The sequence below is a fragment of the Ornithodoros turicata genome, chromosome 9 (genome assembly GCF_037126465.1).
Source record: "Ornithodoros turicata isolate Travis chromosome 9, ASM3712646v1, whole genome shotgun sequence".
NCBI classification, from domain to species: Eukaryota; Metazoa; Arthropoda; class Arachnida; order Ixodida; family Argasidae; genus Ornithodoros; species Ornithodoros turicata.
The window spans coordinates 15,840,254-15,856,473 of record NC_088209.1 but is presented as its reverse complement, the minus strand read 5'-3'; the positions used below and the strand labels follow the sequence as shown (position 1 = coordinate 15,856,473).

The window sequence follows — 16,220 nt, the reverse complement described above, 5'->3', positions numbered from 1 at the left end:
CTTGAAACAGTTGTGATTTTGTCATTTTGGCCCTCGTGTACCCAGTGTGTGAAACGCAAACAAAGAAGTCTAACACGATATGCTTTTGTAATGAAGATCACTGATGATGAGTAAAGAGAATATACTAGTTCTAGTTTATTCAATATTTTATATCATTCATTATATTCCGCACCAACAAGCTAACTATTAATAATAAAAAAACTGAATTCATTCTCTTCCATAGCCCTCAGAGGAAACTACCGCTGCTGCCAACTTTAACGCTAAATGGTAGCTCTCTTTTACCTACTGGCAAGGTAACGTTCCTGGGAGTAACGTTAGATACCCATTTCAAGTTCACAGCACACATCTCAAACATATGTCAGCGTGCGGCTTACGGCCTTCATGCGTTATCCAAGGTCAAATATTTTTTTCCACTCCATACACTTGTGTCATTATATTACGCTTTCATACATTCCCCACCTCTCTTACTGCATCACATCATGGGGATCCACATATATCTCTCATCTCTAAACCGCTTACAAAGAAGAGCTATTCGCATCATTACATTCACTCCCACAGTATGCAGCAGTTGCCACCTCTTCATATCACTGCGTATTTTGCCACTCATGCAGCTGTTTCATTTCCGCGTTCTACTGCTTCTGTACAAGCATTTGTCAGGTGTCTTCAACAATCAGTGTCTTGCAGTAGTCGTTCCATCTAGATCACCTTGTAATTTTCTCCTGCCACGCACAACAACCAACTACGGGAAGCAAATATTCACCTTCGTTGCTGCCAAACTATGGAACGCCTTGCCCGATAACCTAAAGTCAGTACGTTCGTTCCAACGTTTTCGGATCATCTTACGGAACCATTTCATGAATTAGTTACTCATATTCACACACATTCTTTTCATGCACGCTTTTTCAACTATTTGTCTTCTTTTTCACCCATGGGCTTTTTCGCCTACGCTGTTCACCTTCATAAACGTCACATTTTTGCTCAATCTCAGTTGTTTTTATTTCTTATATTTATTTAATTTGTTTGTTCTTTTACTTTTGTGCGTATTGTGCTTTGTCCCATACTGTGACAGTACATCGTTATATTGGATACCTTGTTCTGATGTTGTCGCCACATACATGATATTCAGATTGTTTCCGGGAGGCCCCACCTCTAGCTATGCTACGGGGCCCCCACTGTGTACTATGTATTGCAAATACTACTAACAAAATTGAAATGGAATTGAAATTATTCAATATTTTATGTCAAGTTTATACAACATCGAGTTTATTCAAGTTCAAGATTTATTTCTTGCACTTATGCGTTTCAGGATACAATGAACGTGCAGGGAGGTCGCAAAAGACTACATTTATTGTTTTGTGACCTTGCTACAATGGCAATATATATTTTAGGAATGACAATGGTCTGGTACGCTCTCTAAATTTGTAGCACTCAATTTTAGGTTGGAATGAGCAATGCATAGCAATTTCCCTCCTGATATTTTCTCATATATGCTGAATTTTAAATTTAGTGTGATCGAATATGTGATAATATAATAAGAATATATAAGAATATAATATGTGATAAATGAATGTGATCAACAGTAGATGTAAACAACATGAGTAGCCAGAGAAGTGCATTTTCAATAAATAATTTTCTTCTTATAGCGTATATGTACATGCTTATTAACTGAAACAATTATCACAGTTCCCTGACAAGTTTTAATTTCTGAGAGTGTACTGTAGAGGCTCTACAACAGTTCATACAAGGTATTATATACTGTGAATGCCTTTAAAAATCCCATGTGACACATATGCCTTTACTTTCTGGAGGTGCTGTGGTAGTCAAAGTTTGTGGGCATTACGCAGGTTCTGCACCCATTTCTTGAGTATGTCGAGGCAACCGTGAAGTAACCTGCATTGATGATGATTATTCCAATTTTTATGGTGCATCGACAACAAAGGAAATAATACATCAGAACATTGGTTTGGGTGTAACCAGTTAAAAATGAATATGTTGTTTAATAAATGCATTGGACAAATGTTAAAACATCAGTTTAAAACATGGTTTACAATCCCTGTATCTTCTAAAAATTAAAAAGATTAAAAACTATTCTAAAAAGAATATGGGGAACTCTTCTAAAAAGAATTACAATCTCTAATTATTATATTGCTGGGTGAAGGAGCCTAAAGTGTAAGGTGTGTTTCTGATGTGAACATGTAAGAAAATATGCAAAACTGAGAGAGGCTAACCACAGTGCGTGCACTGAGGTTGTTCCTTCCTGTAAAGTAGAAACCAGTGGATGAGGAACGTGATACTTACCTGTACACCCAGCCGTATCACACTGCACAGATTATTCACTGGGTAGCCCTCATGACGAAACCTGTATTGAGAAACCACTTTTGCCTTAAAAACTGCTACAAATAGCGCGACACGCTACAAATTATTACTATCGTAACAAGCTGACGATACAGCTCAGACACAAAGGCGTTATTCAAGTCGCGCCACACCACCGTTACGTAGGATTCTTTGTCACAAATCAAACCAAGGCACAAAACAATACCAATACATGAAAAAAGGTGACAATCTTGGTCTCATTATGACGTAATACCGAACTTGTGCGCGAAGGTAATTCAAAGAAATGAATGTGGCACTTGCTTCCGCAGAGAACACGGTGTACCATGCTAGCAATGCATGCAAAAAAGCGCTCGAGTGCTCGCACATATATTAATGACAACACTACCTGTGTAGTGTAACGTGTTCTTTCAAGCATATTATGCACTCAAACTGTATTTGCCGCCGGGTAAAATGCAAGTGTGCTCGATTGAACGTCGGAAGAGCGATCAAGCAACCTGCATCCAGTGCTCGTTTTGGGCAAAAAAACACTTCATAATGGGCAACTAAATGTACAGAATGGACGCCTATTTATTCCTTGATGAAGAGTGACTCACCTGTATAAATTTAGGCCCTGTAACCTTGCCAGTACGGTTGGTACGACCGTAATTGCAAGAAGTTGCCATGATCGCTGCGGCGACTGTTGTGGGTACAGTAAGATGGCGGCCGGTTTCTTCACGCTCGCGCTCCCTATCCGCGATCCAGCCTTTTACAATCGAGATCAGTGGGGGCAATGCGCAGACTTTTTCTGTCTATAGGTGGCGTTGGCAGGGTGCACTACACAGTGCCGTGTATGCCAAAGGGAGTCTGGCTATTAATGGAACTTGCCTATACCTGGAGCTCCACCCACTTTTTGAGCTCTCTGGCCAATTACGAGCCAAAATACAGTTCGCTATTGACCCCAGGCTATCCAAGTTATATATTACCTGTATTAACTGGGTGCCGACATTTTTGGGAAACTGGATTGGATTAGATTGAATAGGATATTCCCTGACGACCTAGCAACATAATGGATTTTGCGTCCACTTTTAACGGCGCCATCTGGATGGTGAGGGGCACACCGGGAAGACGCAGAATAGCAGAAGGGCAGAAGTAATAGAAGCAGAAGTGCTTGCTAGCAGAACTGATTGGCCGGCAGAACCGCTAGTTGGAACAGACAGCCGGTATTATACGTATTTTAACTATGAAACATAACAAGATTGAACCAAGAACGGGCAAAGGTATGTATATGAATAAAAGTATGTCATAAAATGAAAATTTTTGGCCATCCGTAGCGTTTTTCTCGCTATTTGCCTGTGATCGCTGTCGTTACTAGGCCTAACAAGGACGACGAATCATATTATTTTCAGGTAAACATCGACACTGGAGCGGAATTTTAAAGGTGATTTGCAAGATAATTGCAACAGAATGTACACTTACGGAATAAAATTGACGCAATTTGTGAAAAAAAAAAAATGTCATGAAATCCTCGCTTCGCCGTTCCAAGCTACGCCGCAATTTTCGGGATAATTTTGGTGTCATGGCGGCCCGCATAGAAAACAGCATCCAATGAAAAACGCTCAATTTGATTGACAGGTCGAGCCCCTTTTTTAGGCTCCTCCTAATGGCCAGACTCCCTTTGCCATACACGGCACTGCCACTACAGTACCACAGTAACACGTCCGAGAACCTAGTTGTGTCTGGTGGACTGCGTGTTTCGTCGTCATTTTAATAATGACTCATTAGTAATATAAACTATAGGTACAAAAACGCGCTGCTACTTCCTGGTTCCTCTGCGTCCTGTAAACAGTGAACAAATGAAAGGCTTATTTCAGCCTTCCAGCAGCTGACGTGCGCATACTTAGAGCAACAAAGGACAACGTAATGCTTTTCCTGTTCTTTTTCTTTTGTTGGTAAGTCACGGGATAGCGATGAAACACTCTATCTAAATATTGTAGGATAGCGGCATGCTTCATAAGCATATACAAACACAGTACGTGCAGCCAGGGAGCTTCGGGTTCTCTATATACCCATCGTATATAACTGTATATGTAGGGAGAGCTATGACGGGTGAGCGGTCCTGTCGAAGGCAGTGCCGCCGACGGGGAAATAGTTTGAGAAGTATGACATCATATATTTCTTGTATATGTATTTCTTTTTATCCGTTACAAAATCTTACAATAAAAGAACTAGCGGAACAAAATAGATGCGGTTTTTGCAGTCAAGTTCTACGGCCAGGCTGACATCCTCTCGAAGAAAGTATGCTATAATTATCCAAAATTGATTAATGAACAGGCAACAGCAGGAGAATGAGCGACCGTCCTAGTTGAAAGCCATTCCACTTTTAAAGAAATCCCGAAACACGCAAGTGCGCGAAAATATCCACCCCCGAATTTTGATAATGCAAATGAGCCTAAACCGCCCCGACCTGGAGCGCAGGGGGTACAGCCCTCACTTTGCGTCAGAGGGCCGCGTGATTTGGAGCGATGGAGATGATTGGATGGGGTGCCGACCTGTCGGCGTATAGATGACGCGCTTCTCAGCCGCCCTTTTTCAGTTGCGGCTCACTTGCATCTCGAAATAATTCGGGGGTTGACATCCTTACACGGTTAAAACAGAACTTCACCACATAGCACGCTCCTAACCAACCATCGTACCGAATGATACCATTATGTGTCATGATTTGCTCAAAACAGGGGGGAGGCGCCTATCTGGGACTAGATATGTCCCAGATAGGCGCCTCCTCTCATTTTGAACAAATCAATGCACAGAATGATATCATTCGGAATGATGGTTGGCTAGGAGCGTCCTATGTGGTGAAGTTCTGTTTTAACAGTGTACGTACTTACGTATTTCAGGATTTTTAAAACGCGGAATGGCTTTCAACTAGGATGGTCTCTCATTTGATCTCCCAGTTCTGCCCGAAATGAATGAGTTTTAGGTAATTAGTCATCTTGTTGTTGCATACGTTCGTCGAGAGGATGTCAGCCTCACCGTAGAATTCAACTGCAAAAAACGACATCTATATGCTGCTCTCGTGGCTTTATTTGTTACAGAATTTTATTAAAAAACAGGAGCAAAATAGATGCCGTTTCAGCAGGTGTGTTATACGGCCAGACAGGCATCCTGTAGGACAGCGTATGCAACTGCTGAACGGTATAAGCATCGATATTTTAATGGATTTCATCGATTATTTTTTACGATGTTGAGATTTATCGATATTGAAAATGTCGATATTTTTGCAGCACTACACTCTTAAAAATGAACTTCACCGTATAGCACGCTCCTAGCCAACCATAATCTCGAATGATATCGTTATCTGCCCTGATTTGTTGAAAACGGTAGGCGTACGCCTTTTTTTGTGACAATTATGAACAGCATAAGTGTCACAAAAGAGGCGTACGCCTCCCATTTTCAACAAATCAGGGCAGGTAACGATATCATTCGAGATTATGGTTGGCTAGGAGCGTGCTATACGGTGAAGCTCATTTTTAAGAGTGTAGGAAAGAGTCATGTTTAGGAGCGTTGCATCATCAGAGCGTGCAGCCGTGAGGTCCCACTGAAAATGCGTCTGCTACGGACACAGCCAACGCCACCCACCATATACGTACATGTGCCTTCAGCAAGTACACATTGCGGTCGCAACACAATCACAAATTGCGATTCTTTATTTTCACTCTACGTTCCAGAAACGTAGGGTTTCTGAGCCAAGACGCACAGTTGACGCGCAGAACAATATGCAGATCCCTTACCGTGACCCCCCCCCCCCCCCCCCCCCCCCTGAAATAATCCTGGCGCCGCCCATATATATATATATATATATATATATATATGATATCTTGCATATATGTATATCTTATAAGGGGGAAAAGTAGCCGAAGTAGCTGGAAAGTAGTCAAATAAGATACAGAAAGACTGATTGAACGGCGTGACAAAGACCGGCAATCTATATTCACGACGCTGTCGCCTTTGGTTTTGTTGGATCTGCGCAATGGTGTAGCGACTGTAGCGTACGATATACTATAAACTCGCGGATACGAGGAAGAACCACCGTGGGAAGTACCAATAGCCTTAGGATAATTGAGTGCGAGCGCGGTGCGTAACAGCCCATAACGGACCGGATCGTAGTATCGGAGTTATCGGGATCAGACGCACGCCTTGCAGCGCGCGCGCCCCGCGAGACGTGACGGAGATTGCTCCCTCTTCACGTCTCAAGTTTTCTTCTTTTCTGAGTTGCTGTGCGCAACCAACACCTTCTACAGTACGGAGCGATCTCCGTTAGCTCCGTTATCTCGAAGGTGGACAACGTGCAACGATGGTGTCTGCTGATGGAAATAAAGTTGCGCGCGTGCTTGCCGGATTTTGTACTGGCGCCAGTGGCGTAGCCACGGGGGGGCTAGGGGGGGCTCGAACCCCCCCTACCTGCCACGGACCGACCCACGGAATTCGTGCAAATCCGAGGAGAAAATAATATATATATGGAGGGGGGGGGGGGTGACAGTGTGACGATCGCGAAAGTTCTTACAGTTCATGGCGTCTAAGCAGCACTCTTGAATGGTTTTCAAAGTATGAGGTTTTCAAAATCCTTCCAATCTCGTGACACCACCTCATTGGACATGACAGCCTATACATGTAATCGTACTGTGCACGTCCAAATCAATTATTTTCGTTCAGTTTTTTTTTAACCGCATTTTGCGGCGTGCACGAGTATGTGTATGTTGTCGCGCCCAGGATCAGCGGTGGGGGGGGAGTAGGGCGAGTTTTCGTATCGAGCCCCCCCTACCTTGGAGGTCTGGCTACGCCACTGACTGGCGCGAAACCTCATTGCGAAGTGCCGTGCCTTCGAAACGTGCGTTGGAAGGCTGCTGAGGTCGGCACTAAAACCCGTATCGATGAATTATAAATTACCCGCGGATGAGGCGCTCTCTCACGGACAACTTTAGTACTGATAAGGCAAGCAATTAGTGGACGCGGTCATCGATTACGAGAGGCGCGGAGCCTTCACTATCAGGTGTTGTGTTGTTGGAAAAACTTTCATGGAATGTGATACAAAGCTGTTTCAGCGCTAGACAAAATATGTTTTCTTGCCTTCAAGAAACAACCCTATTCAGTGGCGTTCTATACTTTTACTGTTGACGTGATCGGTTCTCTGACATAATTTGATACTATATAATTATCGGATTTCGTGTTCTTGGCAATATCGTTATAAGCGGTTAGGCTGAAACAGCTTTTTGTATCATTGCTGATACATGTGTTAAAGAAATTTATTACCGTTACGCACTGTATTACCGTTTCGTGCTGCTGCACTCCACCCTTTTCTTTACCCAGTTTAAGTTACTCAGTTAAGTTAGGCTTTGAAGAGGTGAGGCTAGCCTTGCCGGGATCCGTTCTGCGCATCTATTCAAAGGACACCCTCCCACAAAGCATGCTTTTAAGTTAAACGTCAGTTCTCCTAGCAAATCATATAGGACAACCACCATCTGCAACATGCAGTTGTTTTTGCTGCAACATGTAATTTTCAATAATAAAATATGCCTTTGTAGCAGACTATGTACTATCTGTCCTGCGTGTACTAATCTGTTTTCCAAACGTGTCATATGTCTTTATTCTGTGATATTGCTTACAGTAAACTATGGCACACAAGCAATATTGAGCTCGTCCGCAGCTTGTAATATTTACTAAACATAATGTTTGACATCAGGATTAGAGCAGCGACTACCATTGGAGTATTGTGTTGATATTTAAACAATGAAAATGTTTTACCTTATAGTAAGCACAAAGTGTGTATAGTCAGTGGAAACCACGACCTACTAGATTGTAACGACACGTCACAATCAGAAAAGCCTATGAGGAGCCTGTCCGCACGATCCGCCAGGGGCGCTACTGATCGGCAAAACACGATTGGACGATGGAAATTTGAATTCTGAACGCGCAGAAGCGTGTGTACGACTACCGTAGCAGACGACAGCGATAGCGCTTATGAAAACGCGTAGATGATGATGATAATCAACTTCAGAATGAAACATCTGTGGAACGTCCACCGCTTGTACAGAAATACTAAGGTAAGCTGAAGTACAAAGTATTGTAGAAGTTGAGGAAGCAAATAACTGGGACGATGAGAAGCGCCACCGCTACCTTCCAAATATGCGGCGCATAGAAGGGGTGCGCCTGACATGGTCGTTATAATCTAGTAGGTCGTGGTGAAAACTTAACCGCCACCGCCCACTCATCCGTGGAAGGCTCCTGCGATTGGCTACCAGCCTTTGCACGACGCCCCCGCTTCGTGATGTAGTGCCAGCTCTCTCTCTCTCCAGTTCCCGCTTGATGACGCCGCACTACATTGGCGCGCGTGCGTGCGTGTGCGTGCGTGCGTGGGTGTGTGTGTGTGTGTTCGTGCGTGGGTGCGTGCGGGGGGGGGGGGGGGTCAAGTGTATGACTTGTGTTGTCACAAACTATAGGTGTGTTGTGTTTTTTAAAATCTCTGTTACCTATACTGTATTTTCTTTTTTCCTGTCTTCTTATGCACCTAAAGCTATTCTGCAACTGCGAGTTACACATTACAAGAACGGGTATCGAAACACATCCCTAAGAAAGTTTACTCCCCAAAACATAACTTGCGTGGAACTGATAATAATAAATATAATTTTCGTGATAAAATAGAAATTTCCATGTTTAGTAAGCTTTTTTCATAATTTCAACTATTTTCATTTCAGGAGAACCACGCAAGTTTGACCCAACGTTCAAGGGACCAGTTAAAAACAGGTAAGCTACGTAGAATTATGCAAGAATGTACGACAGTGTGGTGTTACGTGTAGTTAAAGCCAGAGCATCAAACCGAACTGGAACCGAAAACAGGAAAGAACCGTTATTTTTTGCCTGAACCAAACCGATTTAGAAAATTTAGGTTACCATTTTCAAAACCGGTTTCAAAGCATTGAGAGTTTGAGACTGGCCGTTTTTCGTCTTACCCACCTTAAGCGCCTCAGCCTGTTCCAAAAGCGACTGGTTCATGCAACCTGAGCCCGAGTCTCCAATACAAGCAGAAATGCATAGCTGGATGCCCACATCGATGGAGATGTTGGGCAACTGCACTCTGTAGTTTCGTTTTCCTGTGGACAAGAGTTCTTATCACAGCTTTGCGGCAGGCAGGTTGGAAGGATAGGGAAGCTCATACCTGAATCGTTTGTAAAGTCAAAAGGTGACGGCCATTTGGGTATACAACAGAGTTTGTAATAATATAAAATTGCTGGTGATATTCACTGTCGTGAGGACGTGCAAAGAGAAATAAGGCTTTAGGAACTTTCAGACCGTGTACCTTAGGGCATATACCTTGCGCAATGAACCGGTTCAGAGCATCTTGAACCAGTTCGTATATGTGATATGTGTGTCCTACCTGAGCAGAACTGGAACCGAGCCGTTATGCCTGGACACAAACCGACTCTTAGCTCTCATCATCCGGAAACTAACGGAACAGTCTCGAAAGTGACGGCATTTGCAGTTGTGCTGAGATTGGATTGAAGTTTACGTATGTGTGGCCAGACCAAAAGTAGGTTCTTCGATAGGTGCAGGGGCAAAATGGCATTCTTTGGGGGGGAGACTTGTTCCTCAGTCGTACAACTGTGCAAACGGGAGAATCCTGGGTAAATCAGGAGACTTGGCAGGTCTGGGTTAAAGTTATGCCCAACAATTACACAAAAAGCAATATTCCCACATCCCCCCCCCCTTTTTTTTTCAGGAGCTGTACGGACATCCTCTGCCTGTTTATTTTCATCTTCTTCCTGATTGGTTGGGCCATTGTAGCATTTTTTGGTAAGCTAATGGCTGCATGAGACCCATTAACGACATTCACATATAATGCCTTTAGTGCCTTTAATGCACTTTAGTTAGTGCCTTAGACAAGTTGAAGAGATAAAGGCACTAAAGTGCAAAAATTTCTCTTGTGTGAATGAAAGGTGCTGTTACCTTGACAACAACGCAGTAGAGAATTGATTCATCCATTGCATTGTTCACGATTTAGTATAAGCGAAAAAAAAAGAGAGACCGCAATCCCTCTCGCTCTCCTTCTCAAGAAGATCGACAGTGCAAAGCATGCTCTCGTTGGTCTTCGCTAACGACTAGTCCAATCGCACGGGAGGTCGCTTGAGGAGACCAATCCGAGGCCCTTCCGCAAGGTTGGGCTTCTTGGGAAAGAGAAGGAATATGTAAATTCAAGCTGCGTTCCTTTTAGCTGCACCTCCTGAACTAGTTCCAAGGAGTGCAACACAATCTCATTGTTTTTGTCATGCACTCACACTGCAACTGAACGTCCCCATTCTTTTGGGGAAGTGCTTACCTAGTTCTGCACTATAGTTCTCGATTTTTTTGCGCAACGTATCCTGGTCATGCAACGGAAGGGTGCAGGGGAACAGACGACAAGATGGCAGACAGCATTCCATTGGTGGCTTGGCCCAGTGTTGTCGGATCATGGCGAGGAAGTCATTCGAGATGGGGAGTATTTACTTGTGACATCAAGCAAGATTTTATGTGTGCTTTTAAAATATTGTCATGTTTCTTGCTCGCACAGTTTGCGGGGGCAGTTGGGCGATCACCATCAGTCAGTCCATCAAAACGTCAGTTTATACATTCGATTTCCCTCTGTCCCTTCTCCCACTACGCGCTTTTGTTATTTAGTTATTAGTCAGCGCCTGTGTTTGTCCGACTCCTTCTTGTCCATGTTGTTGCGCTGTATCATGTTGAATATGTACAAACTCACCCAACTTTTCGCATTAGCTGAATTAAATTATCACTTGTCAGTCTGAAGCAGAACATTTCATGTGTCGAAACAATTATTAGGGCATTATTGGGAGCATTTGCACTGCTAAAAGAGGAGACACTGTAAGGAACAAGAATCTCCCAATACCCACTTACGAACTTACAAATTATTACAACACTGCCATGCTACCACACACAAGAAAACGCTCTGTAGCAGACGACACAGTCTGCACTTCATTCTATTTAGGATCTGGCGGTGTCGCATAAGTGCAACTGGTCCGGATCTGTGTTTGCACCTCGCATCTACTTAAGAACCGGTGCAGCACGGGTGCAGAGGTTCCAAAAAGAACGCACCTTTGGTCTCAAATAATGCAATGGATAAAATCCTGTTCTGTTGTGTCAATGCCAGGGTAACAGTCAGTATTTTTCATTCTGCAAGGAGAAATTTTTGCCCTTTAGTACCTCTACAAGATAAACTCATGAGCATTTTCCATTTGTGTTGCGTTATACTTTTCTCCTAACAGCGCACGGAAACAAGAAATCTGAAGTTTAAACTTCTGCGTAAGAGAATACGTGTACATAGAGATTCCAGTTGGGTAATCACGTATTCCTTGCTCTGAAGTTGGGAAACATGCTCTTTGCCCAATTGCAGCGTTCAAGTATGGTGATCCAGAACGACTTATCTTTCCAACTGACAGCCAGGGCAACATCTGTGGCAGAACACCTGTGGAGTGAGTGATCGATACCTCTCTCTTCCTCTCTCCCTGACGCACAGCCGTGCAAGGATGAAAAGAAAGAGAGATATAAGCACTCAATGATTGCTTTCTGCATTTAGGGACAGAAAGCACCTCTTCTTTTTTGACATCAAGAAATGTCTGGAGCGGGCATACAAACCTGGAGACATACTGCCTGCGTTCATATGCAACACACCTCAGGTAAATCGCCAGTACGAGATACATTGCCTTGGAATTTACGGTGGGTGACAATTTCTGCTTCTCTTAAAGGAGTACAGAGGGCCATCCAAAAAAATTTCAGATGAAGACATCTGATGAAAGTGTGTGTGTCATTATACCAGATAGCGCGAAAGGTTTTGATGTGCGCAATTTGTTTCCCTGAAAAAAACTCACATAAACATAGCTCCGCGCTTTCACCCTTAACTCGCCACTCCAGCTATACCGAGGATGAGGAGGTGTGATGGCACGTCACCGATGACGGCATAAGGAGACTCGTTCTGGTTCCCCAGTCAGTGGGGGATAGCGCCTTGTCCCTTTGCCGCCGTAAACCTGTTTTGCCAGTTTTCCCGGAGAATTGGGATAGAAGGAGCGGCCGAAGCATTACCGAGCAAGGAGAAAGGCTTTATCAGAACCCCGAACAGCCGAGTAGCAGACGACAGCGGAGTAGCAGACAACATTTCTCTAGGCCAATCAGCGAGCGTTCTCCTTATAGCGTCAGCGCGAGGTTCCAGGCAGATCACAGGCTGGTACTGCTCTTCACCACCGTTGCGCACGGTCGCTTTTTGCGGCGTATTTTAAATACAATTTCTTCGATAATTATGACTCTGTGGTGTAAATTACTTCGCATGGTGCATCTTACTGGCCTACTTAACAGCTTTATAGGAAGAAAACTGGGTGTTAAAAATGACTTCTGTGCTACTTTAAGCTCGACAAATATCAGGCCATACGGCGTGTTCGGTCTCAAAAACAGGAAGTTCGCGACAGCACCGAGGTGACGGTCGAAAGTTCCACACGTGTAGCACGGTGCCCATGAACGGAAGTTGCCTAGGTGACGGTCCACCCCAAGTTGAAACCACGTGGTTGAAACACAACCAACAACATAATAGAAACTAGTAAAGGTAATGGTGGGACATCTGGAACATAGGAGATATACTGATATACAGGGTCTGAATTAGTGGTAAGTGAGCAAACGCAACATATTAAACTTAAAGGGACTATGAAATTTCCCGAACCCTCATACTTTTTTTCGATGGAAACTGTTCTTCCCGCAGAGAAACTAATATGCCACAAATTTTTCCGGACGAAATCGCTCCACTCTGCGATAGGAGCGCGCGCTGGAAATGTCTCTTCCGCGTTCCTCCTCTCCCGCGCATATTTCCCTGCCGATGGTGTAACTGTACGGACCGCTCTTCGGTTCCCCGTTACGTCACCGGTGTTGCACAATGGCAAGTAATGCCGCGAGCTCGCGCTGTGGCTGCCGCCACTGCCGAAATCTGCCGATCGCGCGAAAGCTGCTGTCATGGAGATTTCCACTCCCGATGAACGCATACGCGGGATTCCTCGGCTCGGCAACACGTCACGATGACGTGTTGCTGAGCCGGCCGTGGTCGCGTCAAGTTACCCGTTGTGTCTCCGCTCGGCAGCTCGTCACGGAGCGGCGCCAGCTGTCCTCCCTTCGCCGCTCCGTTTAAATTCGCTCCCGAGAAATCCGCTCGCGCGACGAAAGTAAAATTTCGGTTCTAGACTCAGAAAAATGTCTTCTTTCGAACGAAACGAAGAAAAAAATCGTTTCATAGTCCCTTTAAGACAAATTCAAACTAGAGTCCCAATAGTAGAGAAAAAAGATCCAAAGTACGCAAAAATGTCCAAATCGCACTCACGAGAGATATTACTAAATGGTTATAGCTATTAATGGTTATAGCTATGGTTCTCATAATCGACAGAAAAAGAAAAATGAATGCGTGCTTCACCATACAGATGTGCAAACTAGGACTTTGCAACAACTTTGTCCCAAGTTATTCTGGATCGATGTAAAATGCAATTATTAATTTGACTAGACTGAAGTGATGGAACAGCACTCATGTCTTAAGAAGTGGGCAGTGCCGAGGGCTTTTCAGTACCCCACCATATATTAAGTACACCATGTGTTATATGTCTTCGTTACAAAGAGCACATGAAAGTCTGCCTATGCGTGCGGCACCATCTGCATGCGCCTGGAGTGCTCATTGTGCTTCTGACATGCTAACCATTATTTTACGCTTTTGCATTTCACGACACCATATCAGTGGCTCCAGAGCCCATCCTTTTCGTCTAATAAATATACGATTCCGAACGCAATGTGGCAACAAACATGGGAAGTGTGCGGCACAAGTTTGAGATGAGAAGCCTATATTCCATTTGATTTTTGATTCCATTTTGGATTTCGTATTTGATTCCATTTTGTACTGCTATCAAGGCAGTAGCATTTCATTCCGTGAGGAAAATTTTTTACACTTTATTGCCCCATTCATAGGCAGAGAGTTTTCAATCTGCCGGAGGGGGCCAGGGCACAACGTCCCCCCCCCCCCCCATTCATGCACAGAGGTCGGGCAGGGTGTCGGGAATTCCGTGTTGTGACATTGTGAGGCCAATTTTTACAGGATTTTCATGATCACTCAGATTTTTATTTTCATTTTTGATTTAAAATGTAATTTTCATGAACATTTGCATGAAACATGCAATTCTTAGGATATCCCTCGAAACTTTCATCTTGGGTGTCAGCTGGGTAGGCTTCCTAAAGGAGGTCGACTCCCATATGAGTGCTGAGTTCCATGCTGAACCAATGCCTTCTGTATCTCTATGCCTGTCAAGTCAGCGGGCTCACCGTTCTTCGCATACGTCCGCATTAGTATATGGGGGGCCTCAGTCAGGTGGCGCCAAATCCATAGGATACGCACCACGTGATGCGCACGCAGCAGCTGTAGCTGCAGTCCGCAGGCAGAATTTAGCCTCGCGTTGCGGCAAGAAGCACTTCAATTTTAAAAAATTTGAAAAAAATTCGAAACAATTCGAAAAACGACGGACCGATAGCAGACGACAGTTCTCGCGACCCTTGGGAACTAGCGGCACCTCTGCAAAAAGTGGCGCTGGGGAGCGACTGTCTTGCCAGGCATTACAGAAATATAGGAGGCATTGGCTGAACTAATGCAAAAAAATACATTTTTCAATTGCAGGTGTGCGTAGAGACGTGCCCAAATTCAACATTCTCTGTGGGCCTTTACACGAGCTTGGAGCCTCGGCCAGTCAGTGAAGATGTTGTCAGACAGAAACTCATCTGTCAGTACGGCGTAGATCCCATGGACAAATCGGTACACTGTAGACTTTTATTTTCACACTATCACACTTTTGACGAGCTAGCAGTTGAGGGTACGTAATTTTGGAGTTCCCCAGTTCCGGCTTAGTGAAGTAGCATAAATATTGTGCAAAGTGTCCATTATTTATCTGACGACACAAAGTATTCTAGAGAAATAAATGGAAGTTCTCCGGAGTAACACAAACAATCGCTCTTTTGTTTTTAGCGTTCCTTGGACGATCTGGTCCGTAATGAATTGTGTGCCGACTACTACATCACGAGCGGCAGTGGTGAGTTGATTCAGACTCCAGTAAATAAACAAGTGTTTCTAGACTAAGCTTCACTGGTTGTAAGTGACGTCACATTACATTTTGTCCCGGACACGTGCACTTCTTGTCTGGGCCGAACTGCATAAATGTGGCGTAGGCTACATCAGATTGTCAAACTTGACTCAAACATGATAAATTCTAAGCAATGAGCTTAAAGGAGCACAGAAAGTGCTTCGGTCACGAACGTTTTTTCAAATCAAGCCGGTAACCTGTCTGCCAAAATGCACCATGCGAAGTGATTCACTCGACAGACGCATACGTACAGCGGAATTCGAGTTTGAAAATCACGACCAAGTGCAAAGGTGGCGATGCCCACAACTAGCCGCCAGGGTCGTTTTGACGTCATCGTGGTACAACCCACTAACTGGTTTGCTTGTTTGGAGAAGCGTCGTCTGCTATACAGACGGAGAACTGGGAGTAGAAACAAAAAAGGAAGAAAAAGTGTGAGAAATGCCGGCCCCGATTGGTGCGCGGTCTCTCTTGTAACGCTGATGACATCACAATCCTCCTCCTCCTCGTTTCGGCCTGCAAAGCGAGTCGAGCGAGAACGCACGCGTCGGTGTTGGGGGGCGTTTTATGCCAAGAAAAATACTGCACACAGAAAATTTTTGTTTGTTAGAGTTGTTACGTCGAGTTACGTCCTTTCGTAGCTCGCCCCAATCGGGAAAATCTTTTGAATGGCTTCCTGGGCTCCTTCAAGAAACAACATTTTTTTCAAGTTATATT

At 44.2% G+C, this 16,220-nt stretch overlaps 1 protein-coding gene and 2 long non-coding RNA genes across 6 annotated transcripts in view; 1 reads left to right on the top strand and 2 right to left on the bottom strand.

Annotated features, from left to right (window-relative positions):
• The window catches only part of LOC135368190 (choline transporter-like protein 4), a 71,748-nt gene that overhangs the window by 33,685 nt on the left and 21,843 nt on the right, over positions 1-16,220 (top strand). For all 4 annotated transcript variants that reach the window (XM_064601317.1, XM_064601318.1, XM_064601320.1 and 1 more), the window contains 6 exons: positions 9,063-9,111; positions 10,085-10,158; positions 11,753-11,831; positions 11,936-12,035; positions 15,047-15,181; positions 15,392-15,455. In XM_064601317.1, coding sequence (XP_064457387.1) covers positions 9,063-9,111; positions 10,085-10,158; positions 11,753-11,831; positions 11,936-12,035; positions 15,047-15,181; positions 15,392-15,455 — 501 coding nt within the window. The remainder of the gene's footprint in view (positions 1-9,062; positions 9,112-10,084; positions 10,159-11,752; positions 11,832-11,935; positions 12,036-15,046; positions 15,182-15,391; positions 15,456-16,220) is intronic.
• LOC135369519 (uncharacterized) lies at positions 1,044-3,086 on the bottom strand. Its single transcript, XR_010415097.1, has 3 exons — positions 2,928-3,086; positions 2,299-2,359; positions 1,044-1,890 (listed from the first exon to the last, which is right to left on the bottom strand). It is a non-coding gene; the product is annotated as an uncharacterized LOC135369519 (long non-coding RNA).
• On the bottom strand, positions 9,334-9,965 carry LOC135369518 (uncharacterized). Its single transcript, XR_010415096.1, has 3 exons — positions 9,743-9,965; positions 9,524-9,608; positions 9,334-9,458 (listed from the first exon to the last, which is right to left on the bottom strand). It is a non-coding gene; the product is annotated as an uncharacterized LOC135369518 (long non-coding RNA).